The sequence below is a fragment of the Phytophthora ramorum genome (genome assembly GCF_020800215.1).
Source record: "Phytophthora ramorum isolate Pr-102 chromosome Unknown Phyram_PR-102_s0006, whole genome shotgun sequence".
Classification (NCBI taxonomy): Eukaryota; Oomycota; class Peronosporomycetes; order Peronosporales; family Peronosporaceae; genus Phytophthora; species Phytophthora ramorum.
The window spans coordinates 907626-934319 of NW_027150652.1; the positions used below are offsets into that span (position 1 = coordinate 907626).

The 26694-nt window shown below is 54.3% G+C and overlaps 12 protein-coding genes across 12 annotated transcripts; 6 read left to right on the forward strand and 6 right to left on the reverse strand.

Moving 5' to 3' along the window:
* Positions 1-100: 100 nt before the first annotated feature.
* Positions 101-4620, forward strand: KRP23_7119 (uncharacterized protein; the record flags this gene model as incomplete). Its single annotated transcript, XM_067892395.1, has 6 exons — positions 101-1372; positions 1432-1701; positions 1763-2551; positions 2631-2888; positions 2960-3823; positions 3889-4620. The coding sequence occupies 6 exons, from the start codon at positions 101-103 to the stop codon at positions 4618-4620; spliced, it is 4185 nt and encodes a 1394-aa protein (XP_067744278.1).
* Positions 4621-4761: 141 nt separating this feature from the next.
* KRP23_7120 (Kinesin-associated protein 3) lies at positions 4762-6871 on the reverse strand (the record flags this gene model as incomplete). Its single annotated transcript, XM_067892396.1, has 4 exons — positions 4762-6042; positions 6120-6213; positions 6274-6593; positions 6653-6871. 4 exons carry the CDS (start codon positions 6869-6871, stop codon positions 4762-4764), a joined length of 1914 nt encoding a protein of 637 aa, XP_067744279.1.
* A 178-nt stretch (positions 6872-7049) lies between these two features.
* KRP23_7121 (uncharacterized protein) lies at positions 7050-8002 on the forward strand (the record flags this gene model as incomplete). Its single annotated transcript, XM_067892397.1, has 5 exons — positions 7050-7181; positions 7247-7456; positions 7537-7584; positions 7656-7814; positions 7880-8002. The coding sequence occupies 5 exons, from the start codon at positions 7050-7052 to the stop codon at positions 8000-8002; spliced, it is 672 nt and encodes a 223-aa protein (XP_067744280.1).
* Positions 8003-8177: 175 nt separating this feature from the next.
* KRP23_7122 (Adenylylsulfatase HINT1) lies at positions 8178-8675 on the reverse strand (the record flags this gene model as incomplete). The annotated part of the gene is made up of 1 exon (XM_067892398.1): positions 8178-8675. The coding sequence occupies one exon, from the start codon at positions 8673-8675 to the stop codon at positions 8178-8180; it is 498 nt and encodes a 165-aa protein (XP_067744281.1).
* Positions 8676-9190: 515 nt separating this feature from the next.
* Positions 9191-13081, forward strand: KRP23_7123 (Clustered mitochondria protein; the record flags this gene model as incomplete). Its single annotated transcript, XM_067892399.1, has 1 exon — positions 9191-13081. The coding sequence occupies one exon, from the start codon at positions 9191-9193 to the stop codon at positions 13079-13081; it is 3891 nt and encodes a 1296-aa protein (XP_067744282.1).
* A 152-nt stretch (positions 13082-13233) lies between these two features.
* On the reverse strand, positions 13234-14980 carry KRP23_7124 (O-phosphoseryl-tRNA(Sec) selenium transferase; the record flags this gene model as incomplete). Its single annotated transcript, XM_067892401.1, has 5 exons — positions 13234-13441; positions 13512-13630; positions 13701-13823; positions 13890-14134; positions 14218-14980. 5 exons carry the CDS (start codon positions 14978-14980, stop codon positions 13234-13236), a joined length of 1458 nt encoding a protein of 485 aa, XP_067744283.1.
* Positions 14981-15151: 171 nt separating this feature from the next.
* On the forward strand, positions 15152-15473 carry KRP23_7125 (Signal peptidase complex subunit 1; the record flags this gene model as incomplete). Its single annotated transcript, XM_067892402.1, has 2 exons — positions 15152-15304; positions 15390-15473. The coding sequence occupies 2 exons, from the start codon at positions 15152-15154 to the stop codon at positions 15471-15473; spliced, it is 237 nt and encodes a 78-aa protein (XP_067744284.1).
* Positions 15474-15584: 111 nt separating this feature from the next.
* Positions 15585-16596, reverse strand: KRP23_7126 (NAP1-related protein 1; the record flags this gene model as incomplete). The annotated part of the gene is made up of 5 exons (XM_067892403.1): positions 15585-15671; positions 15745-15831; positions 15913-16068; positions 16157-16276; positions 16351-16596. The coding sequence occupies 5 exons, from the start codon at positions 16594-16596 to the stop codon at positions 15585-15587; spliced, it is 696 nt and encodes a 231-aa protein (XP_067744285.1).
* Positions 16597-16738: 142 nt separating this feature from the next.
* On the reverse strand, positions 16739-21229 carry KRP23_7127 (uncharacterized protein; the record flags this gene model as incomplete). Its single annotated transcript, XM_067892404.1, has 6 exons — positions 16739-16960; positions 17026-17120; positions 17194-18227; positions 19197-19250; positions 19326-19385; positions 20337-21229. The coding sequence occupies 6 exons, from the start codon at positions 21227-21229 to the stop codon at positions 16739-16741; spliced, it is 2358 nt and encodes a 785-aa protein (XP_067744286.1).
* A 96-nt stretch (positions 21230-21325) lies between these two features.
* On the forward strand, positions 21326-23739 carry KRP23_7128 (uncharacterized protein; the record flags this gene model as incomplete). The annotated part of the gene is made up of 5 exons (XM_067892405.1): positions 21326-21490; positions 21550-21993; positions 22066-22875; positions 22943-23189; positions 23258-23739. The coding sequence occupies 5 exons, from the start codon at positions 21326-21328 to the stop codon at positions 23737-23739; spliced, it is 2148 nt and encodes a 715-aa protein (XP_067744287.1).
* Positions 23740-23832: 93 nt separating this feature from the next.
* Positions 23833-25747, reverse strand: KRP23_7129 (uncharacterized protein; the record flags this gene model as incomplete). Its single annotated transcript, XM_067892406.1, has 5 exons — positions 23833-24192; positions 24271-24525; positions 24603-24695; positions 24751-25035; positions 25100-25747. The coding sequence occupies 5 exons, from the start codon at positions 25745-25747 to the stop codon at positions 23833-23835; spliced, it is 1641 nt and encodes a 546-aa protein (XP_067744288.1).
* Positions 25748-25905: 158 nt separating this feature from the next.
* KRP23_7130 (Ferredoxin-6) lies at positions 25906-26635 on the forward strand (the record flags this gene model as incomplete). Its single annotated transcript, XM_067892407.1, has 3 exons — positions 25906-26012; positions 26099-26407; positions 26482-26635. The coding sequence occupies 3 exons, from the start codon at positions 25906-25908 to the stop codon at positions 26633-26635; spliced, it is 570 nt and encodes a 189-aa protein (XP_067744289.1).
* Between the last annotated feature and the right edge of the window lie 59 nt (positions 26636-26694).

Sequence of the window (26694 nt, forward strand, 5' to 3'; positions counted from 1 at the left end):
CCGCGAGCATTGTCACCCTTTGTCCCTCTTGGTATAGTGAAATCCAGTCATTCCGTAGTGCCACACACAGTGACATCCAGTTGTCGGCAGAGCCTGGAACATGGCGCCCTGGGCGGACAGCATGGAGCCGCTTCCCGAGCTCAACCAAGACCTGGCGTTCGACATGAGCGTGCGTCTGTGGCGCGTGGAGACGACGCTCGCTGCTCGCAAGCTGCTGTCACTAGGCCGCGCCTTCGAGGTGCACTACTCGCTTCCCCGTGGGCCCGTTGGTGACCTGCAGCTCGCGAGCATGGGCGTGTCAGTGACCGCCATCATGAGCTCGCACCTGTTCCAAGTGCAGAAGACAGCGCCGCCGCAGTTTCCCATGGCGTTCGAGGACAAAGTGGCGGGCAAATGCGCTGCCCTGGAGCCCATCTGCACCGTGGAACCGGACGACTATTTCGTGGGAATGGGCATCGAGGACTTCCTCTTGTGCCCCAGGAAACTCAAGCAGCTGCATAAGGACGTGGCTGCTATTGGGGCACAAGTTCACATTAAGCAGGAGCAGGACAAGGCGACGAGGAGGACGGTTGTGCTGCGCTTCGTACGCATGGGGGCGGCGGCTCGGGACGATCCGAGACAGGGACGCACGCCTGGTCGCGTTCTCCGCCTCCTGGACGAGATGGACACGCACCACCAGCAGTTGGCTGAACGCTACGAGGGGCTGATCAGACAGGACCGAGTGGCAGTGCAGCGCTTACACTCGGCCAAGAAGCTGCTGATGTACGTGAAGATCATGACGGGAGACATGAGGAACACGTTGATGGAGGACAGGAAGTTCCAATTCGCCGACAAATTCCGGAAGTGGTATGCGGAATTGATGCGTGAGCAGGGGGTGGGCAACGGAGCAAACAAGGACAAGGACAAGGACGTGGACATGGCTGAGGAACCTGTGGACATGGCAGTCGATACGATCGACGAGAGCTATGACAGCAACCCTGCCGGTGCACCGAGCACTACGTCGATACTGCGCCACAAAGGTTCTCAATTTGCCGCACGGACTGCGCCGAAGAAACGGGTGACTTTTGCTATAGATGCCGCGCCGATCCATGTAAGCGTGACTGAGCCAGTCTCTGAGGCCGCTAGAGCTTCAGCTCCGACACCGACTCCAGCACCTCTACCTCCTCCACCCACTCAGCAGGGCCAACAGAGTGACAAAAGTATCCCCGCCAAGCAGAGAACTTTCGGTGTTGAGGAGGGCCGATCGTACCTCCTTGCTTTGGTTGGCCCTAATATCGACCTCGTGTCATCGCTTCAAGGACTAGGAAAAGCTGTCCAAACTGTGTCGCTGTCAGCAATGAGTAAAGAGTTTATCTTGGCTGCGGGACTCAAGGTAAGCTCTCTGTTTTCCTCATTCCCTGAATACTTTGGTTGACGGTTGTTTCCGCGCAGCTTCGGCGAGAGTTGCGGATGGTTGATTCGGCCCAGTACATTGCTCGGGTTCGACTAGGAAATTTGTCATTTGAGTGCACTGCATCTGTCGATCGTGATGCAACTATCCGAGCTTTGTCGCAGCTTACAAGGGCTGTAGTTGAACATCGAAGACTGTATGGCGACATGCTGCTGCATCTGAAGTCTCAATTCGGCCTCTGTATCGCGAATGATACCAGAAGGGTGAAAGATGCATCTTTCAACTATCTGATCTCGAAGAAAATTGTTCGGGTACGCACATTTGCTTGGCTGGCATGTTGATATTAGACTGATAAGTTATTGGATTGTGCAGCTGTACGAGAAACCCACTGCAGAGCCCACTGATAACGATACTAACTATGACGTAGTTGCTCTAATCCAAGAGCTCCCACTCGTTTGGAGGCGTGGTTCATCTTTACCCAGCGTTAAAAGTGAGACAGTTGACGCACTGATGCTGTTCCTGATGGAATTAATTGATCAGCACGAGGAGAGTCTGATGCTCGACCGCGCAGAGCACCATGCGAACGACTTTGAACCGACCAAGATAGAAAGTGTTCAACCCCACCATGGAGATGCGTGGACCAGCAGTTATGAGCCAAGCGCGACTGAAGATGCCCAGCCATATTATAACCACAGCGAGGTGGATTCCATGCGCGAAAACAGCGTGAGCAGCGAAAATGTCGGCTCGAGAGATGCTGAGCTAAGGTCTATGGGCATTTTACGAAAGCGACACTACGCACCAAATGCAAATGACACTTACGAGGACGAGCGTGGTGCTCCTCGTCCCCGACTGGAGTACTCAGCCCCAGAATCCGAAATACCACCACTTCCTGAAAGGAAATATTCCGAAAACAGAGCTGAGAGAATCTCTGGTGCCGAAGCAGAAGCAAACATCTTCATTGAAGATCGAAGCGGCTCGCAGGCCAATAGTGATGGACCCCCTCGTTCCGAAGATGAAGCCTCAAAAGCAAAATCTGACGCTTACCAGGAACTTCTGATGTTCCTATTTCGAGATCGGGAGAGGACCGAGCAAACTGTAAGATCGATCGTGTGGAATTTGCGTGTGCAGTCCGAAACTATTCAGCTTTCGTCCAATCTATCGGTATGTATCGGAAGGTATTTTTCCTGCTTCGTATAGTTTAGTACGTTTTACTTAGTGTGATGTCTACATTGCATTCCAGATCCGCCGGATTGCTACGAAGGAAAACAGTGGTCTTGTTAGCTGTGTGCTTTCTGCATCCGAAGGCGTGGTCGAAGCAAAAGGAGAAGGGTCGTCGATTGAAATCGCGAAGGACAAGGCAATTTCTGTTTTGATAAACACACTGGATGGGATGATTGAAACGTGGAAAGCGTTGCTCGTCACGTACAACGAACGACTAATTGAAACGCCCACAACTTTGATGGCAGGCAACGAAACGCAAGCAAAGAATCATGACAAGGTACGGCTGGCTAACTACTTCGAAGTACTGCATTGTTGGCCCTAAGGGAGACTAACACAAGGTCCTTTCAGGTTTCGGCGTCGGAAAAGCTCGTTCCGCCCTTGTACATGTATTTCATTCGAGTGCGCAACACACTGGCCATTTCGACAGCATGCCTGAACGCGAAAGATGCCAAACGGTCTGCAAATGAAAAATGGCGCGACATCCTGCAATCATTGAACAAGATGATATCCGTATCTACCCCGTCGTGCTCCTCAAATGGAAGCAACAACACAACAAATGCAGCACCAGCATCGACATCCACAGGAACGAACCAATCTCGCCCCCCGACAACAACTCAAGTGAAGAAGTCTAATCTCGTATTGTGCAGCGACGATGAGATGGACGACGACGACTACGATAACTATTCAGACGGTGGGTTTGATGATGACTGGGATCCGTCCGCAGTCAAAGCCTCACAAGATGTCAGCGCTGCAGCAGATGAGGCAGCCTTTGAGAATGAAATGAAAAAAAACTATAATGAGGTGTCTGAGAGCGAGAACACCGACGATGGCAAATTTCGCGCCGCAATTCGAAGTCTGTTTACACCAACAGATGAATTATGCGCTGGTATTAACAGACTTCGAGCATCGCTGAAGTACCGGGGGGCTGAACACAGAAGAATTGTCCCCAATGTCACGGCAAATATCAGCATGGAACGCCTGCGAGAAGGCGTATTTGAAGTTCTTGTTGATGTCAACGACGTCATCCGCTTCAAAGCATCGAAAATGGCGAAGCCTGAAGCTTGTAATGCTGCTGTCGATGGCATGTTGGACAGGCTAAACAGGATCCGCTCGATCTGGGCTCAACTTCTTCATTTTCTGGACGTGAAATCTCTGGCCTATGTTTCATCTGAGGATTCCTTTCGAGCTCTAAAGCTGTCAGGCATCGCCAGTGTACGTGTATTTCTTCGCTATGAATGCTACTCGTTCGAACTAACCGTAAGTGTGCTTCGCAACAGATAACAACTGCTGTGGAAGATCCTCCTCGTGCTTCGTTTGGCAGAGATTCTCGCTCACCCCCTGGTGTGCACTGTGTCGTTCGAGTCGATGGCCATGCTCTCTGTAGAGCTACATGGAAAACAGAAGCGGAGGCCCGTCGCTTGGCTGAGTGGAGAGCAGCACAGTTTTTCATTGATTTGATTGATTGTGGCCTTGATTCAAAGCTTCCCGAGGGAGAAGATCAAAAGATGGAGATCGACAATCCAATGATCCGGAACTCCGTCGCTTGGTCATGCTGTATCCAGATTCAGGACGCATCCGATACCAACACTTACCATGAGTTTCGCGTGGATGCCTTCTGGTGCCGTACGCGAGACGGAATGATCCCTGAAGAATTTCCCGAGAGCCCAAGTATAGTGGTGACGCAGCGAGGAACTGTCGGGATGGAAAGACTGGAGACAGAAGTGCGTAATCTCCATGAATCGGCTATGACATTTTTTTGTCTAGAGTCGGCGTATGACCATTGGAAATTCGTGCGGCAACTCGTTCGCTACTCGGACAAAAGGAAACACAACTCTCGCGCGCTTGCAATGACCATATCACCAAATTGTCCGTACAGCATGTACGTGATTCCACCGGGGGCGTCCATTAACAGCGAGGACAATACGTATTGGCCGGAAAAGGCACTGCCTCGCTTTGGCATTGACCGGAAGAGCGTGGTTGGGTTCCTGACGAGGAAAAGGATTAGTTGAGTTTGTGAAGTAGGATCGTTGCAGGCAAGAATACTGCGTGGAACAGTTTACCGCAAGGATTAAAGGTTTAAGTCTGGCTACAGAAGTATACGCGGTCTTTTAATGAGTTTGACTGGTTCCGGATGATGATACTCTGGCCGCTTAGTTATCATCGTCGTCCTCCTTGCCACCATTGTCATCCATTCCGTGGTGCTTGCGGTAGTTTGCATTTTGTGCTTCTGCATGGATCATTTCGAGATACTCAGCGTTGTGGATTTCAAACCTGCGTTGCCGAATGAGGTGTCCAAAGTCGCCGATGGCACCGTCATTGAGATCGTGGTCGAGAATCAAGTCCATGAGCACGTCGCACATCCGGCGGACTTCAATGCTTGATGCATCAGCAGCGAGAAGCAAGTCCGGCACAAACCCTACTCCAAAGAGAATTTCCTCAAAGGTTTCGGGGTGGCGAAGCATGCGGTAGAACGCGTAAAGCAACTGCAATGTGAGCTCGTTATCGTGTTGCTTCTCTTGGAACAGCGAGTGGAACGTGCGCACCAGCCGAGATGACGATAAGAGAGGAGCACACTTCGGTTCCAGCGCGAGTGCACTAACGAAAAGCACGACTTCAAGAATCATATCGTCTTGCGAAAAGCCTGGCACCAGCATTTTGTTGAGGAAAGGGATTAACGATTGATCCGTCACCAATTTGTCCCATGATGTCTTTGGAGGCAAATCACTAGGTGTCATGTTGGCTAGCGTTGCCAGAACTTCGATCGAAAAGTCGTGGTTGTCGGTGTTGATACACAGCTCGATGAACGGAACCACGAATGGAGCCCACATACCACGGTACTTATACGCCTTATCGCTGACCAAGTCTTCTTGTAGCGTATATGACCAAAGTGAAATGTTTCGGATCACCTTCATCAGGAGCGGGTCACGCGTGCGGAACACGCGTGTTGCAAGTGCTTCTAGACCGCGGTTCTGGCACATGAGCTCGGCGTTGCGCGCATTGTGGCTGAGGTTCACCGCCAGAGCAGCCAGCTCTTTTGCCACGATGTTCTGCGGAAAATTTATCACGAGTTGCATGACAATCGGGATAGCCTCCGTGTACGTGAACATGGACTTGCATCGATCATCGATACTTAGGTGATAGAGAATCCGCAGTGACAATGCACGAAAGGGAGGTTTCTTGAGTAGCTCCACAAGTTTTGGAATAAGGCTATTCCGCACCAGCACTTCACGGATAGCTGGATCGAAAGAAAGGTTAAACAGCAGCTTGAGTGCCGTCTGGATTGTTTTGTCGTGGTTGCAGTTGAGATAGCGAACGAGTTTCTCCACGACGGTAAGCTCCACCATTGCGTCCTTGTTCTCCTCAAAAATGCTCAGCTTCTTGAGGAAAGTGATCGTAAGGATAACCAAGTCAGGAGCCACGCGATCCAGCAGCTACGCAGCAAATAAACCATGTAAGTTACAAACGTTTGACATCCAAGCCGGCCAGCAGCTTAAATACAGACACGAACCTTGGTCAGGAAAAACACAATCTTGCGCTTGACCATTTTGCGCTCCGTGTGAATGTCCTCGGCCAAGTTGAGCAACACGCTGAAGCAAACATTGCTACAAGAACGAATTTTCGAGTCAGTCACAAATATCCCGCTGCCATCGAAGGATTCTCACAGTAGTTGGTCCTGTTTCTTCATACGCTTCTTGTTGCGTTTCTTCTCGCGGTCTAGTTTCGCTAGGATGCCGTCAGTTGATTCTCCCTTTGTTGGGGCTCCGTTGACTGCACTCTCGAGAAGTTTCTCCTCTTCTTGCCGGAGCTGGTGGCGCTTGAGCTCGAATTCGACGATCTTGAGTGTGATGGCTCCGATGCGGTAGTTGCCCAGCACCGGATGCAGCTGCAAGAAGTTGGAGAAGCACCAGAAGATGCGCATCATGGTAAGCGAAAAGTCATAGCTCTTCTTGTAGTCGTCGTTCAGAACGCGCGACAGCAGGCTCTAAGCAACAACACAGCAATCAGCAGCGCAACTAGTACGCTATTACCACCCGAACGCACCATGAGCGACTCGTTCTGCACGAGTGCCTCGATGTTGCCGGCGAACTCGGCCAGCTGCAGAATCATCTTGGCCCCGTCCAGCTTAGACTCGACGTCGTCGTCGTAGAGCTTCTCCATGTAAGCGTCCAGCTCATCCGCCTTGGCCGTGATCTTGCGGGGCCGCTCGCTCTTGGCGGTCACCGCCGCATGGGTCGGGCCCCGGCTACGGGAGCTGCTCATGGTGCTGCCTCTTGGGGAACTGCGGGGAGTTTCAATGTTGAAGGTGTGCGAGTTAGCCAATCAGAGACGAGTAATGTTCGCGCCAAGCAGCAGCAACTCGAACCCCAAGTGGCGGCGCTGTACGACAGCTGATGGTTGTGCTTTGTCTTGTTCATTGCGCAATTTGCCTCGGACCAGGATGGCTACCTCTCGATTGGTGCAGCGCACAGCGGCGTTCGTGGAGCAGCAGCTCAAGAGCAACGACGCGTCCCACGACTGGCGCCACATCGAGCGCGTGTGGACGGTGGCGAGGACGCTGGCCAGGGAGGAGGTTTGCTGCAGCGGAGGATTGGGAGCGCGTGACTGTTGCTGACGGGTGCATCGTGTGCCACACAGCGAGTGCCAGCGGAGAGTCTGGAGATCGTGGACTTGGCGGCGCTGCTGCACGATATCGACGACTGGAAATACCAGAGCGACAAGGACAAGCCCACGAAGCGCGCGGTGGCTTTCTTGCAGTCGGAGAGCGTGCCCCGCGACAAGATTGAGCGCGTGATGACTATCATTGACAGCATGGGGTTCAAGGAGGAGCTGGCTGGCAGCGGCTCGGTATGCTACCTTTTGAGTGGCGATGGTTTGGTTGGATGGGAGTCATGTGGCTAATGCTGTTCGTTGCTTGGTGTTGCCAGCGATCGTACTCGATCGAATATGGCTGCGTCCAGGATGCCGACCGACTGGTAGGTTATCTGTCCACTAACAGCAACGGACATTTGTGCTGATTGACAACGTTTCCGCTTCTGACGTGCAGGATGCGATTGGAGCCATTGGAATCGCACGGTGCTTCACGTTCGGAGGGCACAAGCTGCGGCCGCTGTACGACCCGGATGTGCCTCCAATTGACGACATGACCAAGGAGCAGTACATGGACCCGAACCGCCCCAACACCACGATCAACCACTTTTACGAGGTACGTCGCTGTCTAATTCCGGTGGTGCTCTTGTCTAACGTCTGGGAACTTTGTTGTCATTGCAGAAACTGCTGAAGCTCCGCGGCATGATGAAGACCAACGCCGGCAAGCGCTTGGCAGAAGAGCGCCACGCGTTCATGGAGACGTTCCTGGATCAATTCCTCAAAGAGATCAGCGGCCGAGGATAGACCGCCCAGACAACCAAGTGGCGCCCTCAAAGACCGCCATAACGTTGACCAAGTAACTACGCGTAGTAGGCCAGCATCGTAGCATTGGTTACCTCAAACATACACGCCTGTACCTGAATAATTCGCAGAGGTCCATGGGCCCTCATTGACACAGGGCGGCGGCCGATGTCCTCGTTTATCCAGGAGGCCAGCCCAGCTTGCGTCCTCCAAGAAGGTGCAGGTGCAGGTGGAAGACCGATTGGCAGCCGTCCTCTCCATCGTTGATGACGATGCGGAAGCCCTTGTCCAGGTTCTGCTGCTTGGCGACCAGCTTGGCAGTGTACAGCAGGTGGCCTAGCACGGCTTCGTGGCGCTCCTCGGCGTGCGCGAGCTGCGTGAGGCCGTCGCGCTTCTTGGGGATGAGCAGGATGTGCACGGGCGCCTGCGGGTTCACGTCGTGGAAGGCCAGACACTGCGCGTCTTCGTACGCGATCTTGGCCGGGATCTGCCCGTTGATGATCTTGTCGAAGATGGTCTCGCCCACGGCGGAGGCAGCACCCGAGGCGGCCGCAGCGTCGGCCTGGGCGCGCTCATCGGAACTCATGGTGCGGCAGGTGAAGGGCGCAAGTGAGCGACGCGACAACGAGGTAGGTCCGGACGCCAGGAAGCTGCGGCGAAGGGCTCGGATGAGCATGTCTGTGTGTGGCACACACCAACGTATCCATCAAAACTGGTACAAAAGCGCTGGTGCTGGTGGTTGATGCAAAATCTGTTCATGTTGGGTGAACGGAGGCATGCGGGCTTGACGGGGTGCTCGTTGCAGCTCCAGTGCCCAGATGTGGCTTGACGTGGTGCTCGTTACAGCTCCAGTGCCAAGATGCTCTCCATTCTCGGTGGGCTTTTCCGGTGCGTCTGCCAGATACATGACGTACTTCGCCTGATCTCTTACAAACACCAAGTGATTTGCCACAATCTGAAGATGAAAGACAACTTCAAGCCTCTGATATAGCATACCCGTCAAACCCGTTTGACTGACTTTTGCTATCGGACCAGCACGAGGCACTACTTATTCTTGAACAAATTCGGTAAATGACTGTCTTGCCATTGCCCCTTTGCAATGGTCCATCAGCCTTTTCGGTCTTGCCCACGCACCACACAATTGCTCAGATCGCAACGACAGCCCCGTAAAGCAAGCAGATTCCACGCATCATGGGCAGCAGCGACACCGTCGAGCAGCCGGCAGAGCAGCAGCCGGCAGAGCTCCTGGCCCTGGAAGAGCAAACCTTCAGTGTGCTGGTGGCGCCTCCCGCCGCCAAGAGCGGCCAGTGCGTGCGGCTCGAAAGCGTGGGGGCCTCGGACACGGTCGTGTCTCTGCGCCAGCTCATCGCCGAGTTCCCAGCGCTCGCATGCTACACGAGCTACCACCTGGAGGCCAAGAGCTCGGCGGACGGCTCCTGGCAGCCGCTCAATGACTTTGTGGAGCTGGGCGAGTACGAGAGTGTGGCGGACGGCGTGACGCTGCGCATGGCACTGGACAAGTTCGACGCCCGCAAGGTGCGCGGCCATGTGCGTCGCTTCCGGGACGTGCTAAACAATCCGCCCATCCCCCAGGTAGCCACGGAGCCCGAGGCTCAGCCGGAAGGTGTGACCGATACCAGTAATGAGGAGCCGGACGACAAGGCGCTGAAGGAGATGTCCGAAAAGCAGCTCAAGCGTCTGCGCGAGATCCACCACAAGCTCGAGGGGGTCGAAGTCCCAGTGAAACCCGAGCTCGCCGAGTTCTACGCCTTCCCAACCCCCGTCGCGCAGGAGGACGCGGAGCCAACGCCGGCCAAGGACCAGAAGAAGGCGAAGAAAGGGAAGAAGAACCAGCTGAAGCAGAAGCAGAACGAGGCCAACCAACACAAGGAGCCGGAGCAGAAGCAGCAGGATGCCAAACTCCCTACCTGTGTCAAGAGCATCGTGTTTTCGGGCTACAACCCGCCGCCAGGACCCCGCAAACTCGCGGGTGACTTGCTCTACCTGGAGGTGGTGGTTGCTGGCGATAACACGCGCTACCACATCACGGCGCACGTCAATGGGTTCTTTGTGAACCGCTCGACGGCCACCAAGTTCGACCCGCGTCCGCACAAGACCGCTGCGGCCCACGCGCATCTGCTGGTGGATGTGTTGAGCTCCGTATCGCCGAAGTTCAGGGAGTCGTACGCTGCTCTCCTTGCTAAGGCTGCTTCTCTGGCGAAGGAGGGGCCTTCTTCTATCGAGTGGATGGTGGCGGCTGGATCAAGCTTGGGTGGCAAGCTGCCGTGGAACACCCCTGCTGCCACGGCGACTGAGGAGCACACGTACGACCTCAATCGCGCTGAAGACGAACTTTGCGCGTCCTTCGGCATGGATGAGCGTGGCGTGCTGCGTGACTGGAACGAGGAGTATCAATGCTGCCGTGAGCTGCCGACCGACTCGCTGAAGGACGAAATTGTGCGCGCTCGTGTCATGTACAAGATTGTGACGGAGTTCGTGGAAGCAGCAACCCAGGGCTCGGTTGCTATCGTTGAGGGACACATTCCTCCTATCAACCCCATGGACGACAAGAGTGCGCACGTATACGTTTTCAACAACATTTTCTTCTCGATGTCGATCGACGGCAACTCCACCAAAGATGCCGCTGGAGGAGAGGAGAACGCCTACTCGGCTGCCAACCGAGACCTGCAAGGTGTGAAGGCGTTCAACGAGGCGGATGTCCGTGGTCTCCACACCCTGGCCACGACGGTTGTGGACTACCTTGGTGTCCGTGTTATTGCCCAGAGTATTATCCCGGGCATCCTGATGGGAGATGCAGCTTCTAAGCTGGTGTACGGCTCTGTGGACCACGGAAAGACCATTGCTGCCAACAACAAGATGCACAAGCTCATGCTCGAGGCGGGCGAGAAGCTGCACATTGCAGAGCGTAGCATTAAGCCTCTTGGTAAGACCGAAGAAGACCTGGCCGTTGAGAAGGAACAGGAGGCTCTTGGTGTTGCACCTGGTAGCGGTGGTGAGGCAAGCACCGATGTGGCAACCATCTGTGGTGCTGTGGAGGCCAAGGGTATCCAGGGCTCTGATGGCCGTCTGTATGTCCTGGATCTGGTCCGCATCACGCCGAAGGATTGGACATTTTATAAGAGCCGCGACACTGCACTAAAGAAACAGGAGGAGAAGTCTATTCCGTCCGAAGAAGATGGATTGTGCTTCACTCGCAATGACGAAGGCTACGCGGCTCTGCTGCGCCCGGAACTGGTCCAGTTGTACTCGCTTTGGAAACAGAACCAAGCCCGCCGTGTCAACCGTGAGGCTCGCATTGCAGCAAAGGAAGCGAAGAAGGCGGAGGAAGCAAATGAGAATAAGGAGAATGGTGCTGAGGCTGACACTGAGAAGAAGGAAGATGCTACGTCCGAGAAGAAGGAGACTGAGGAGGCCGATGAGGAAGAGGAGACGGCTGCGGTTCCTCCGGTGCTCTTGAACCCGAACGTCTTCATGGATTATGCGGCTTCAACGAATGCGGAGCAGCTCGAGGCTGATGAAACAGCGGCGAAAGATGCTGCTGAGTATCTGCAGAGGATTGTTGTGCCAGCGTTTGTAGCCGACGTGCGCCGTGGCGCTAGCGCCCCTGCGGATGGCTACTCGCTCACGCAGCTGATGCACTCTTGCGGCATCAATATGCGTTACCTGGGTCGTCTGGCCTTGCTTGCCAAGAAGCTGGAGGCGATTGGCGGTATCTCCAAGTACTTTCTGGAAGTGCTCGAGGTGGAAATGATATCTCGCGTTGCCAAGCACATCCTGGCTGATGTTCTGAACTCCAACGACTCCATTCGTGCTGCCCCAGGATCGGCGATTGTGAAGCTCCTGAACGGCATTCTTGGATCGACTTCTGCTGTTGCGGACAAGAAGGATGTCTTCGAGACTGATGATGCCGCTGCTACTACGACGGCGTCGTTGGATGCTAACACGCTTTGGTCTCGCATTGACAAGGAGATTAAGGCCCGATTTGACTACAAGTTGGCCCTGTGGGGTCCTGGCCGTGGCGAGGCCAGTGCTGATGACGCCACCTTTCCAGTGGGCCGCGCGCACAGAATAGTCTTGCTGCGACGTCTGTGCCAGCGTCTGGGGCTGCGTGTGGTGAGCCGCAACTACGACTTCTCATCGTCGTGCGCCACGCCGATTAGCCTGGATGACATCACTGGCGTGGTGCCGGTCGTGAAGCACTCGCTGCCTGCGCACCCGTTCGCGCAGGCCAAGCAGCTCCTGGAGCGTGGTCGCCAGCACTTGGGCCAAGGAGCGCTGTCGAGTGCGTACGAGTTCCTCCAGGAGGCTTCATCTCTGCTCTTCCAGGTGTGTGGTGCCGCCCACGAGGATGCAGCTCTCTGCAGCTCGTCGCTCGCTACTGTCCTCTATCACGCTGGCGACGTTGTCGGTGCTATCGCACAGCAGCAGCGAGCGCTCGCTCTGTACACACAGCTTCAGGGCATCGACTACCACGACACGGCCTTCGCACACGCCAACCTGTCGTTATTCCTGCACGCCAATGCCCAAACGGATTTGGCTGTGCCACACTTTCGCCGTGCCATTTACCTGCTGGAGTTCTGTTGCGGACCTCACTTCCCTGAGATCAGCTCGCTCTACTTTAAGATGGGTATGATGTGCCAAGATGTGGGGCAGATCACGTTGGCACTGATGTGCCACCGCGAGTCTCTCCGACGCGGCGAGCTTGACCGCAACCAGGCTGCGAATGTTCTCCACCAGATGGCTATGGCTTGTGGACTTGCCGGTGGCTTCCGCGAGGCCCTCACGTACGAAAAGAAGGTGTACTCGCTCTTCAAGGAGGCATACGGTGAGGAAGATCCGCGTGTGATCGATTCGGCCAAGTTTATGGCTGCATTCACTGAGAAGGCTGTGGAGGGCGCGAAGGGCCGCCGTGAAGGGGATGCCGCTGCGGCTGCTGATGCCATTGCCAACGAGTTGCTTGGAGAGCTTGAGTTCAAGACGGAGGCTGACCAACAGGCAGGATCCCCGCCTGCGGCCAAGAAAAAAACTCGGAAGACGAAGAGCGGCAGTAAGAAGCACTAGGCAATTCAGTGCGACTGCTGTGTTAGTGAAAGGAGAGAGGAATAGGAAAAGATAGCACGTCAGGAAACAGATTTATAGACACAGTAGTCAACATTTTGACTGCTTTCCGTTCTCCAGTGCTGAACTACATGTACTTGAGGTGAGTGGCGACGTTATACGGCAGCCATTGACCTGCTCTGCTTCGCTCTCCACTCGTGGATCGTCTTGCGCAGTTTCGTGACGAGCAGATCGACCTCGTTTTGTTGCATGCCTAACGCGCAGGCAAAAGTAACGTAGGCCACGGGAAATGCGTCGTGGTGCGCTCCAAATGAATTGAAGTTGTGTCCAGCTATTGTCTTGCTATCGAGACACGACACCACTCTGAGGCAATGCATGCGTCAGATGACCGATAGCAATTCCAACTCAACGTTAAGCTTAGTCTTGAACTTACCGTGCACCAGACACTCCACGCGAAAAGAGCATTGCGCCAAGCGACGTAAGCTGCCGAGATTTCTCTTGCAGATCCTTGGCATTCGAGCAGAATGTGCCTAGCGTCAGCGCAAAGGATATCTGTGCATACGAACGAAACGGGTCGACTTATCAAACTCGATGAACTGAAAGTAAATCGCTATCCCCGTACCTCGTTATTGAAGACGTGTAGCACGCGCTCGCCTTCCTCTGCTGCTAATGCTTCAAGCTGCTCGCGCATATAAGCTGCAAGCTGCTTGCGCTCGTCAAGAAGCCGTCGATATCCGCTCCTCCCCTGATAGATTCATGAGCCAGACACAAATAATGTTAGAGAGCAGCCAAAGACGAGGGTAAATCTTACCATCTGAAGCATGGTGATGAAGAAGTCTAACGTAGGGGTGGCACTAGCTCGCCCCGGGTAAAATTTCGCCACGCGGTCAACAACATCTCGCGATGTTGAGCAGACAATTGCTCCACCTACGGGGACCATAAAATTCTTGTCGAGACTCTGCACCACGGCATCTACACGCCCTGTGCGCATAGCTACTTCCACTTGGTGGACGCACTTGGATGCTTGAACACCATACGCGTTGTTGATCACATGTGCTTCAACGCCATAACAATAAACCAGCACAGCAATTTCTTTCATCAGCTAGTAGCCCAGCATCCACAACCCACTTGTACCGTACCAATGTTGCGTTCCTGACAAAGCTTGGCAATATCCTGCACACTGTCGTACGCGCGCGGCGCAAAGCAGCTCGTCGTGCTCATCACAGCCACGATGCTGTCACTGCCATGTTCATCCATGAGTGCTGCCATGCCTGCCAGGTCCGTCTTCAAGTATCCTCCTGGTTTCTTTCCTTCCTCCTCCACCAAAATATTCGCCAACACCAGCGGTGTCAGTCCTGCCGCCAGGATAGACTTGAAGCAGGACTTTTGGTCGATCCGCGGCCAAATGACGTAGCGCGCAATTGGCTTCGCCTCCTTGAGTTGCTGCAACACCAGCATAAGCGACATGCCCGTGGCTACTGGCAGCACTAGCGCCGCCTGCACCGCACGCATCCCAGCGAGACGCAGCACGTCTCTGGCCAGGGCGTTGGCCACTTGCACCATGAGAGACGACCCCGCGGCCTTGGGCTGCACCGCCGCCACGTCACCCGATCTGCCTACGCCGTGCGCCAAGTTGAAATGGCGGTGAGCCACCAGCGCAGAGAAGACGCGCGCCTCGCGCTCGCCGGCGCCGGCGCTGCCCCGGAAATTGTTGCTGTCCATGGCCGAGAGCGTGTGCAGCAGCAGCTCCACACTGGTGTCGTCCCAGCCGTCGTCCGGGAGGCGGCGCTGGGAAAGTAGCGTCATCACCAGCTTCTCCCGGCCGCGTACAGCATCCAGTCCCTGCTGCACGTACGTGGCCGGCACCAACGCCTCCGCCAGTGCAGCGCTCTTCGCGTTCATTACGGCATTCGACAAGTTCGTATTACAGTAAAGGATGTGGTACCGAAAGATTTCCCTTACGTACGAATATAGATTGGCAGAATTGAAGTTCTCTCCAAATAGGTATATTATGTTTACAAGGGTTGCTAGAGTTGCATCTCCTAGATTTTATAGTAACTTGCGAAAGCCAGCATGGTCGACTACAAGGGGCAAGCGCGCGCGGAGACCCTCCTGGTGGTGTGTTTCGTGGTCATCTGTACGCCCGCGTGGATCTACGGCTACTTCCAGCAGGACTTCGCCTATCCCTTCCAGGCCTGGATCGCAGCCACGGTCGTTAGCGCTCTGGTACGCCCTGCCCCAAGGAGGAACACGTGGCCCTCCATCGACTGGACTGACGGTTGTCTTCTTGTTCTTGTTGCTGCTTCTGCAGGTGGTCCTGCCCAATTGGCCCATCTACAATCGGAACTCGATCAAGTGGCTGCCTAGCGCCATGTACGTGAAGAAAAACAACTAGGCAGTACGTCGGACGAGTGCGTACAAAGGCCAGCAAAAATATTAAGGAAACAAGGTAACATTTGCGTGGACGACGAGCGCTCCTGTCAATAGACACCTGCATGTCTAGAATTTATTCCTTGTCCTCGCCCTCAGCCTCCTCCTCGTCGCCCTCGCCCTCTCCTTCCTCCTCTTCCTCCTCCTCCTCATCGTCATCATCCTGATAGTACAGCAGAGCAAGATGATGAATACGCAGGAAAGGTTACACGTATCATATCCTGAATCGATCGTACCATCAGGAAAAACTGCACGGGGTTCTTCCACATCTCCTCTTTAATGATCTCCGCGACATCCTGGTCGCCGTCCGTCGAGACGAACCACTACAGCAAGCAAACAAGCGTATCCGCTTCGATTAGACCGAGGAACAGACACATAGTACGCCAGCTAAAAGGACACCGTACCTGGAAGAAGGGGAACTTCTCCGACCCCTCCGTCATTTCGGCCTTGTCCTTCCAGGTGAGCTCCGACGCCGTAACTTCCACCTCTTCCTCGTCTTCCGAGAACTTGACCTGCTTCCATAGCGTCGTGGGCGAAAAGTACGGGTTCTCCTTGAAGGTCTGGTACAAAGCGTGCAAACCATGCAAGCAGTCACTTACTTAGTAAGACTGTTATCTCCACAAAAACGAAAAAGCTTATAACTCTCACCATCTCCATCTTGAAGCTCCCATCGTCACCCACGAAGGTCACGTCAAACGTCTGGAGGAAGTCCATGAGCATCTCATCGTCCTCGGTGAGATAGTTTCCCACAAGCGGGTGGTTCACAAACTGCAGAAGCGCATGTAAGTGGAATAAGTATGGCCATTCCTGGGTGTGATAGAGAGATGGGGAGCAGCACGTACCGCTTGTTTCCAGAAGTTGGGGATCTCCGCCAACAGTTTGTTGCGCTTGACGTACGTGGGGCGCTTGATGCCGTTGTACTTGGTCTCGATCACCAGGATCTCCCTGGCCTGTTCCACGTTCACCTTCTCGAGCTCCTCCTCTACCTTCTGCACGGATTCAAGCACCTTCTGCACCTTCGCCATCTCCTTCTCGTCGGGCTGGTTGTCGTCGGTGCGCTGGCGCTTAGGGGACGGAGGACCGGTCATGCTTGCTGCTGTCCTTGCGAGGTACAGATGCGAAATGACTGGCTGCGTCTTCCGCGACCGTTGGTTGCATATGTCAATTTTATCCCCCTCCTGAACCGGATACCGGGTCTGAAAGTATGGCTACACCACCAACTTCAAATGGCTACACCGCCTTCTCGTTTTTGTTGATGTGCTTCGCTCGAATGGCCTCGGCGGCGGACCCCGCAGCGCGTGGCGTGCCATGGCTCTTGTGCTGCTCCGGTGCCATGTCCTTCAGAGATGGTATACGGCTGGCCAGTCCTGCGTGGAAGCCTTCTGGGTCCTGGTTGTCCTCGCCACCCTTCCGGAAGAACGCCACGAGATCGGCAAAAACGTCAAAACTCACCTACAGCAGACAGAACAGTCAGCGCAATCACCACTCGTAGTAAAAAGTGCCAACTCCCGTCGTACGTTAAAAGGGTAAGAAATCTTGAACCGGACGAGTGCCTCCGTGAGCTCGTTTGTGGTCACGCCGAGGCCTAGCACATTCACCACTCCTAGCCGCGCTGTAAGCATCAAATACAATCAGTGACTACCGGTAGCGTTCGTCGAAGCAATAATCTAACGTGCAACACGTACTCTGTGCAATAGAGAGCCGACCCCTGCTTTCTGTGTCGGCTTGCGAGAACGCAGACCAGAGCAGCTCCATCGGGTCGTCCATCTCGACAGTCTCTCCAACGTCATCGTCGCTCATATCCGAGCCAAACTGGCCAAACTCATCGTTCGATTCGTCTTCGTCTTCGCCCCCTCCTACCACTGTTTCTTCTCCTTCTTGAACCGTTTCCATGCGCAAAGCAGGACTCAGTTCTTGAGAGATACTATTGGCTTTCATTTCTCGCGCTTTCTGTCGAGCCATCTTCTTCCGTGCCCGAGTTGCTTTGTACGCTGCCAACACTTTCTTTTGCATTGCAGCTTCCTGTGCGATCACATCTGACTGGCGAGGGTCCTCAACTTTGTAGCATTCCTTGTTTGCTTCGCGCTCCAGTTGCCACTGCTCCCAATTATTCCACCCTGCGTGCATTTCGTTCAGCTCATCGGCAGACAGCGGTCGAATTTGTTCAACGCGCCTAACCATCGTGAACTGTTGTTGTGCAAGTGCGCGCTCTGTCTCGGTGAAGTAACTTGGAAGGTACTTGCCTGCAGTCGCTACAGGTCGCTGAAGTCTTAGCATCTCTTCGTGGAGTTTTTCGTCGTTAAATAGAGGCTTTGGCCAACGAGAGCCATCACCAGGTGCACTAATTCGACGTAGAAAGACGTGGTGGCGCGTCGAAGATGATTCTCCATTCATTATCTCGTCCATTTGGTTTTCCGATTCGGTGGACTCGATGCACTCCATAATGTCTCGTGGTCTCAGAATCTCAACTCCCGTGCCATCGCCGTTGAGAATGAAAATGTGGGGTTGGATCGGTTCATTAATGACTGCTTTCGCAGGAATGCTATCAACGTTGTAACGAGCAGCTTCAGTGTCACTCACTACCCCTGCGAGATCAACTGAAACAGTTGGTCCCGCTTCGTCGTCGGTTCCACTGAAGTCCACGTGAAATTGGTTCTGTTCATTATCGCAAAGCTGGAAACGGCCCTGGCGGAAGTCAAAGTAGTAGACGCCATTGTGGCTTGTGACATCCCGATCGTCGTCATCTTTAGAGTCTGGGGCACTCTGCCCTGGATCTGTACCTGGTTGCGATGATCTGTACTCCACTCTTCCACTGTCTTTCGCTACGATGCTTTGTCCGTTGGGCTTCCGTGTTGTGACTCGGCCATTCACCTGCGCAGTGACCTTTGTGTTATAACTGATCTCAACGCGTGTTCCTTCATACACATCTACGACACTGCGCACACGCAAACCTCCCCTTGTCACTGCTACACGCTCCCCTGCGGCATGGTGCTGAGCTGTCAGGTTTACTTCCACATCGATGCAAACATCAGCGAATTCTTGCTTTTTCACGAGTACGTGCGTACTACCAGCATTCGTGTACATTCTTGTCCCATCCACGTGATACGTCACGCGAGCACCACTCGTATAGGTGACAACTATGACACCATTGGGGCGTCGCTCAATTAACGCATTGGTCTCGGGGTCAACTGTTAGCGTAGTAACCAGTGGTGGTTGCAGTTTGCTGTCACTGTTGGTTCGTTTTCTTGAGTGGCAGTGGTGCTCGCTGCAGTCTTCAACGACACGAACAAACCCACTCGCTAACATAACTTCCTTTCGCCCGCACTGAAGCATTCGTAGCACACTGCCCTTCCCGTAAATGACGCGAAACTTTTCACACTCATACTTGTCTTCGAAGCCAGATTTTGCCACTGCACCATTTGCTTCTCGGGAATAACGGCCGCGTTTGCTACCACCTGTAGTCGTCGTTTCCGTAAAGCGCTGAACGATAGAGCCGTCAGAACAAGCAGAAACTATTAGGCCGCTTGGAAAAGAATTTGTTATCGTGATGGTCGAAAACTTGTCAGGCTTTTTCGGTAGCCTTCTTTTCCCCTCCGAAACGTGAAGTGTGGACTCGTCTTGAAATGATGCAACAAATTGAAGAGCTCGCCCCGGTTCAGGCAGGGATTGCCCCTCACTTTCAGTGTACTGGGTTTCTTGCTTTGCTACACCTTGCATGCCCGAGCGTAGCCCAAATGTTTCCCTGTTATCGGTGAAGGGGTCAGTTGGAAATAATACAAACACCACCACTACATATTGCACCTATAATTGCACTCACCCGTGGTGGTAAACGGTCAGCCATACTAACCCGAGAGGGGCTTGATAAAGTCGCACCACACTGTGGTCAGCAGGGTACATTGACCAAGTTTGATTCCCCACGAGTGCGAGTTGCCCAGCGGACAATGGCACGCATGCAGCTGCTGCTGTCTCGGTACGTGGCGTGAGATATTCTTGGGAAACGAGCTGTTCTCCTTTCCAGTCTTGGAACGCTGGTCGGTGACGAACATGATCGCGGGCTACCCAATATGACGATTGCATTCGACCAGGTGCTGTCCTTGGAAGGCACGCCAGCAGCAGCGAGTCTGTTGGAGCGTAGTAACTGGAATATAAGTCACGTATGTTTTGCTGCAGAACCAATGCGATTCGTTGCGGCAGAATGGCGCGCGATAAGGTCTCCATAAATGCACGTGGCTGCAATTTTCCTCTCCAGGAGCTCCCCAATTCCTCTTCAACTTGTAGCAACTGTCGTGTTACGTGCACCATCCAACAGCTAAAACGCGGTGAGTCGTAAAATCTTGCAAGCTCCGTGTCACTAACACTGCGTTCCGGATCGGACAGCACTGGTAACCGCGGCATTGCCTTCCGCCCTTCGTTGCCAACACCTGGCAAGTCGCTATGCCGCCATATTGCCCTTTCGATATCGTCAAGGCGGTGATTTCGTTTGTGAACAAAACACGGGTCTCCTTCTGCGCGTAATACTTCGTGACAAAGCTGAGCGCTCGCTAACCGGCACGCAACCAAATCACCGTGTTCAACAAACTCCTCGAACTGGGAAGATTCCGTTTGGTTATTGTAGCTTGATAAAGATGAAGTCGAATTCAGAGGCGAAAAGACTTTCGTCACAGCCTCGGTAATTGCAAACAACACCGTGCTAACAGCTACACTGCCAGGAAATATACCACTCAAAGTGGATTCATACTGCTTGTAGAGCTCGTTGCTCAATTCGCCGTCACTGCTGCTGAACCTTGGAATAACAGAGAATTTCGTTGATGCCACCCAAGCTTTAAACGCGATTTTTTGAGCTGCGAGCGTCTCCACAGTGTCAAACACTTCCCTTACAAGCTCTTCGGACTGCTTGATCGCTGACGTTTCCGTACTAGAACCCACGTTCGTGAAAGTAAAGTCACTCCATTCGATGCCTCCCACTTGGGCAGCCTCATGGAATATTTTTACGACTGCGTTTGACCCCTGAAACACGGATGTCTCCATCATCGACATTCTTTGATCTCCGCTTTCCCCTTTCACAACACCTCGGTTCTGTGGCAGATTGGTTGGGCCACTTCCATTACGTCCCCGTTCAGTCGAGACACTCGAGGGGTCAGCCAGCAGCAGCACACCATCAATTAGCGGTAGGAGCGGCAGCGTCTCCGGGTTATCCGTCACTTGAGCTGCACATCCGACTTCTCCCAGTCTCAGCAGAGCATTTATCTCCGGTAGAGAAGACGGGTAGTCCACCAAAAAGTATATACGTGAAGGTGTCTGCGCCTCATCTAGTGCCGACTCTGGGTGACTCTGCACCTGAACGCCTGCGTCTGCATGCGACTGTTGATGAGCCAGGAACTGTCGCTTGTCCTGACTCACGAGATGCTGGAAGGCCAGCGCCAGCAGTGGTGGCGTAACTTCAACGTGGGTCGTTTCCTGTTTTTCCTCTTCTGCGTCTGCATCTGTATCTTCACGTGCGTCTTCCCCATGAGCAGCAGCAGCAGTTTCTTCCTCCGCGTGCGTCGCCTGTACAAGCTCCTCCAGCTCCACTCGCCCCACGACGCGGTACGAGCAGCTTCTCTGCCAGCTGCTGAGTGTTGCATCCGCCCCGAGTATATTCAGTAGCTCCGTTTTGGCTGCCTGCTCCCTCTCCGCCATGCCGCTGGCCAGCGCCTGCGCGTGGAAGCTCCAGTGCCGCATGGCCTTGCGTCGCTTCAAGGTCAAAAATGGTTTCCCGCCTAAGTGCGTCTGAAGCAGCTTACAATTTCCGATATAAAGATTGAAATCACTTCTACGATGCGTCTTTTGTGTCTGCTGCTGCTTGCGCTGGCGGTGGAGGCAGCTCCGTGCGACGAGAGGAAGCTGGAGCGAGACGCCGCGGAGATTCTGGCGGCCCACGTGGACGTCGAGCTGGGCGGCGTCGGGGCCGGCAAGCGCGACGTCGTGGGCTTCCAGTACCTGGTAAGCAACACGCTTCAATTGCCTCCCATACCACAGCAAAATCCTAATTACTGTGACAGAAACCCGCGGAGGCTCTGCTGGCCGCTCAAGCCATCGCCCACGAGGACTTCAACCAGGCGGCGGCGCAGGTCCAGCGCATCCTGCGGTACCAGAAGCCCGACGGACTGCTGCCGCACTTGGTCTATGGTCCGTCCGTGCCATCCCATTGGCGATGGATCCCCGGCAATCGTACTTTCCATCCAGGCCCGGCGTTCTGGCAGTCAGTTGAGCAAGAGGAGGATCTGCCTTTGTCGTCGCTCAACACCTCGACGGTCTCAGCTCCGCCTGTGGCAGCAGACGTGGCCTGGGAGATCTTCCGCTTGGCACCGTACGACTCGGTGCTGGGCGTCCGAACCACTGCCGTGCAGTTCTTGTGCAGCGTCTACGAGCCACTCAAGAAGTTGCACAAGTACCTGTTCTCCACGCGCCGCGGACCCGCTCCCGAGGGTTTGCTCACTGCTCGCGTAAGTGTCACTAACTAATTAGTCAGATATCTTTTGCTGACGATGGCTTATCCACGATGACCATTTCTGCAGCACCCTTGGGAAACGTTTTCGTCACTCTCACCCCACTGGAAAGATTTTCTGGCAGAACTTAAGAATGCGTCGGACTATGAGACAGTCGTGAAATCAATTCCAAAGGAAGCCCGTGCTCGCTTTGCGGTTGGAGCAAGCACGGTATTCTCAGCGGAAGATTCAGTGGAGAATGTATACGAGCCAATGGTCTATCTGGCTGCACAGCTGCAACATGGAGGAGAAGGCAGTTCAATCTACAGTCGCGAATCGAGTGTCCTAAACTCCATCAGTTTTGCAGCAGATAGCAGTGAGGGTGCTCGTTTTGGGGTGGAGGATGTGGAGTTCAATGCACTTGTTCTACGGTCATCACTGGGACTTGTGAACATTGGTCGCGTGCTCGTTGAGCACTCTTCCGTGTGCACGGGGTTCGCTGTAACTCAAAAAGAGCTTATGAACGATATGGATGAGCTGCACTCTATGACCAGAGGCTTAAAGGGGGCTATTATTGGCAGTAACCGCACCCAGGGTCTTTGGAACGCATCGATCGATTTCTTCGCTGATTCTAGCAGATTGTCATTGACTGCAGTTCACTCCATACGGGGGTTCTTGCCTAGCTACGCTGCGGAGCTGGATGACGACAAGAAAATGCGTTTGATGAGGCATTTCCTCTCAGATCCAGATACATTCTCTTTCTTTTGCACGCAGTTTCCGGCTTCATTTTTCGCTTGCTCGGGTGGTGAATCTGCCGAAGTTGCTGGTTCGATGAACGGCCGTCCTGCAGCCACGACGTGGATCTTGTACAACTACTTTTTGCAGCGGGGTTTTTCTAGAGTACGTTTCCCTTGATGCTCCTTGGATATAACCCCATGCTAACCCCTCACCCTCATTTGATGATCAGAACAAGTTCCCAGGACTTGCCGACTATATCCGCAACAAAACCAGGGACATGGTGTGCGAGGCAACAGCACGTACTCGAACGTCACTTTCTTGGTTACCACTCTCGCTGACGACAGAGAAGCCCGCTCCTACGTCCCTGGCGCTTGCCTACGACTCGCGCAACGCAACTCCGGTGGACGTGTTTGATGACAGTTATTTAGGATCAACGTTAGCTGCTGCCGTCCTTCTGAATGTTCTCCTCCCAGCAGGTATGTTGGGCAAGCTCAATTCTTCCGCCATGATTCGTGAAAGCTGACTCTTGCTTCTGTGATTACAGTGACCACACCGCCAAGCCCAGACACGCCGCCCATTGATCACCGCATCCTCTCTGTAATCATGTGCGTTGAATTGGTGGTTGCATTCGGTGTTGCCATGAGCTGCTTCCTGTTTTCAGTGTATTTTGTGGCGAATCGACCACGAGAGACACGGTTATCTCCTGCATCTGCGGCCCGCCGACAAGCTTCTGTTGGGGCATCAGGAAAGAAGCCCCGTGATAAGTTTGACCGCCGCAGAGAGGACCTAGACGACCGGGACCGTTCTAGCGTGAGCGGGTCATCGTGGGCAGATCGGTACTCGGAGTCATCTTACAGCGACTACTCGCCGCGGTCCGAGACCACACCGTACGAACTGGAGGAATCTTTGATTTCAGAGGGGGACGAGCGATACGGGTCGTTTGATGAGCCAGAGCAGCTACAGGTACCGTCCAATTCAGCCTGGAAAGCTGCAAAAAATGCGTTAGCAGCTATCAGCCCGTGGTAGCATGTCACCCAATAAGCCGTCGTCGAAACGAGCAGCTGCCGTCGTAATGAACACGTTCGTACAATGAGTGATTTTGCTTGGTATTTCTTCGAGCTATAGCAAATCCTTTTTCCATTTGGCCACAAGTTGCGTGGCAGCTTTGGCCACTGAGGTCTTCGCGTGCTTGCGCAGTTTGTTGATAGTGCGGCCGACCCCAGTGTTCTTAAGAATATCAACAGTGAGCACCATATCGGCTAGCGTGGTAAGTACATGCGTAGCCAGCGCTGCCGATACATTCTTCACGTTGCCGCTCTGATCTAGTAGACCTTGCAGGAAGGCTACACGAGTCGCCACATCTTCGGTTTCAGAAGGAGCAGCTGCTGTTGCCGCTGCAACTTCGGAATCGACGCTTGCGGCATCAGTCGAACTGTGTGAAGCTGAAGAAGTTCTCTTAGACTCCTCCACGGGAGCATTCTACACCAGCATAACATAATCAACAAGTTCAGAATTCGGCAAAATAAATTCCCTCGGTTCTGCTTTCGTAAAACGTACATCAACGATGCCAACATCCGCATTCAAGTTGAGCTCCAGGATGGGCGTGGCCTCTGGAAAGGCAGGCGCAAACCCCACTCGGTGTGGTTCGCTCAGCGCCCACAGTGCTTGCATCGTTGAGAAATACCGCTGGGTAACGTCATTTTGTGCAGATTCCGGCACCCAAGATCCATCCTCACGTTGGGTCAGCAGCAAGAACGCGATACCGCGTCGCATTTGCAAGAGATTGCTCGACCCTTCGAAGCAGCGCAAAGCCTGTAGACGCGATAGTTGCTTTGTTAGTGAACAGATAACGATTGTGAAGCCATGAAAAATGTCTTCTTATACGTTACCCGTAGGGTCTCGCCCAGCAACGCAACATCTTGTTGAGCCAGGTGATAAACAACGTGATGGCGTAGGAAGAAATACTCGTGAGGAAGAAGATCCTGTTTGAGAGAATGTTAGCATGTCGCGACACAGAGGACAGTATCAATACCTTACCGTCTCGCACCGCAGCCTTCCATGATTCGTAAGTACTAGCACGAGGGTGGTGACAAAGTGCACTTGGTCCTCGTATGCTTGGGGTGAAAGATCCCCGGGACCCTTGTACGGGTACACTAACAGCAAGTGCTGGAGTAATTGCGGCAACGTGAACCCAATGGAAATTCCGAGCGCGTGCGAGTGATGCCATAGAACGAGTGCACTGGTCAGCCGCTCGTACATCGATCCTCCGCTCTTGTCATCGGTTGGTGGGGGGCCCTCAGCAGGATCCCAACCAAGCAGCTCCTACATAGCAGCAGCAAGATAAGTTAGCTCCTCGTCTTCAGTTCTGCAGGTTTGTTTCCCCTACCTTGGGGCCATAGACAGCAGGCGACCGATCGCAAAACTCCAACAGCTCCACGCGCCTTGAGTGGCAGATGCCAATGCGTTCTATCAGGTAGACGTCAGTGATGGCGTTGACGAGTTGCGTGGGGCTGGGGACACTTGCCAGTGCCCAGTCCGCGTGCCGATCTTCCTTGAGCCACAAGGCGCCCATGAGTCGTGCGTAGAGCGTGGCCATTCTCAGCACCTCTCCTTCCTCCACCGCCTGCAGGTCGTAGAGAGACTGGATGGCGTGCAGTCCCCAGTCCGGGAAGCTCGCGGCCTCGCGCGCCGTCTGGTAGAGTCGGTTGAGTGCTTTGAGCATGCTCTTGCGCCTTATGGGCATCTTCCATGGCTCCGGGACCGCTCGCTTGGCTACCTTCTTGGCCTTGAGCTTGCGCAGCTCTTGGTGCATCAACCGCTTGAGCACGTCCTTGTGGCTCGTGAGACTCACGTGGACCTCCTTCTCCACGGCCTGGCGCACGAGCTTCGTGGTGAGTTTGGCCACATCGTGGGACGCGATGACGCGCGCGATGGCCGCCGAGATCTTGGCCTCCAGCTCCTTGGAGATCGAGCGCGGGTTCACGATGAGCGACGAGCCCGTGGACGTCATCTTCGTGTACATGCCCCCCACCATGAAGAGCTGAGCGCCTGTGCGACGATAACCCGGTTATAGCTCGCGATCGTAACCCGGTACCTGCGCCAGCCAATCCGCATGCAGGATCCCCATTTCATACTTTAGACAAGAGAAAGCGCGTGTGTGGCTCAAGACTAGCTCTCCTCCCCACGTTCAAAATGCTGGCCCGCGCTCTCCGCTCGTCTGCGCTGTCGCGCGCCGCGAGCCGCCGCTTCATCGGCGGGTTCGCTGCGGACGCGTCTGCTCCCACCGTGGCCGAGAAAGTGTGCGTTCTGGTGGTCTGTAGAGCACGCAATGTGCTATAGTATGCAGGTCTCACATTCTGGTGGTCGTGTCCGCATTTGGTTGCAGCGTGAACGTGGTGCTCGTGGACTACGAAGGAAACCGCCACATGGTCGAGGGCCGCGCTGGCCAGACGCTGCGCCAAGCCTGCGAGATGAACAACGTGGGCTACGTCAAGGATGACTCGATGGGCGGCGGCGGCGTATACGACGCCAAGCGCGCCGACTTCTACACCGAGACACTCTTCGGAGAGGGATCGACGTCCCCGCAGTCGCACGTTGTCGTGTCCAACGAGTGGATCTCCAAGCTGCCGCCCGCAAATAACCAGGAGCGTCATATCATCGACACGTACGTCCCGGCAGAGGACCGCTCCATCAAGTACGTACAAACTGCTGCAATGTTGACGAGCTACTAGTGACTCTTGGTGCTGTTACTCTTGCTACTGCTGCTAGCTCACGACTGGGAACGGAGATTGTCCTGCAGAAGGAGCTGGACGGCCTCGTGGTGGCTGTGCCCGAGGCGCCGCCTGTCGAGACGTACGACTACGAGCACGAGTACGACGAGGACGATTACGAGTCGTACGATGACGAGCACCAGCAGGCGTAAGGCAACAAGGGCGCGTTTGCGTGACGCGGTGGAGCACGCCAGCCAGAGTTGAAGGTAGC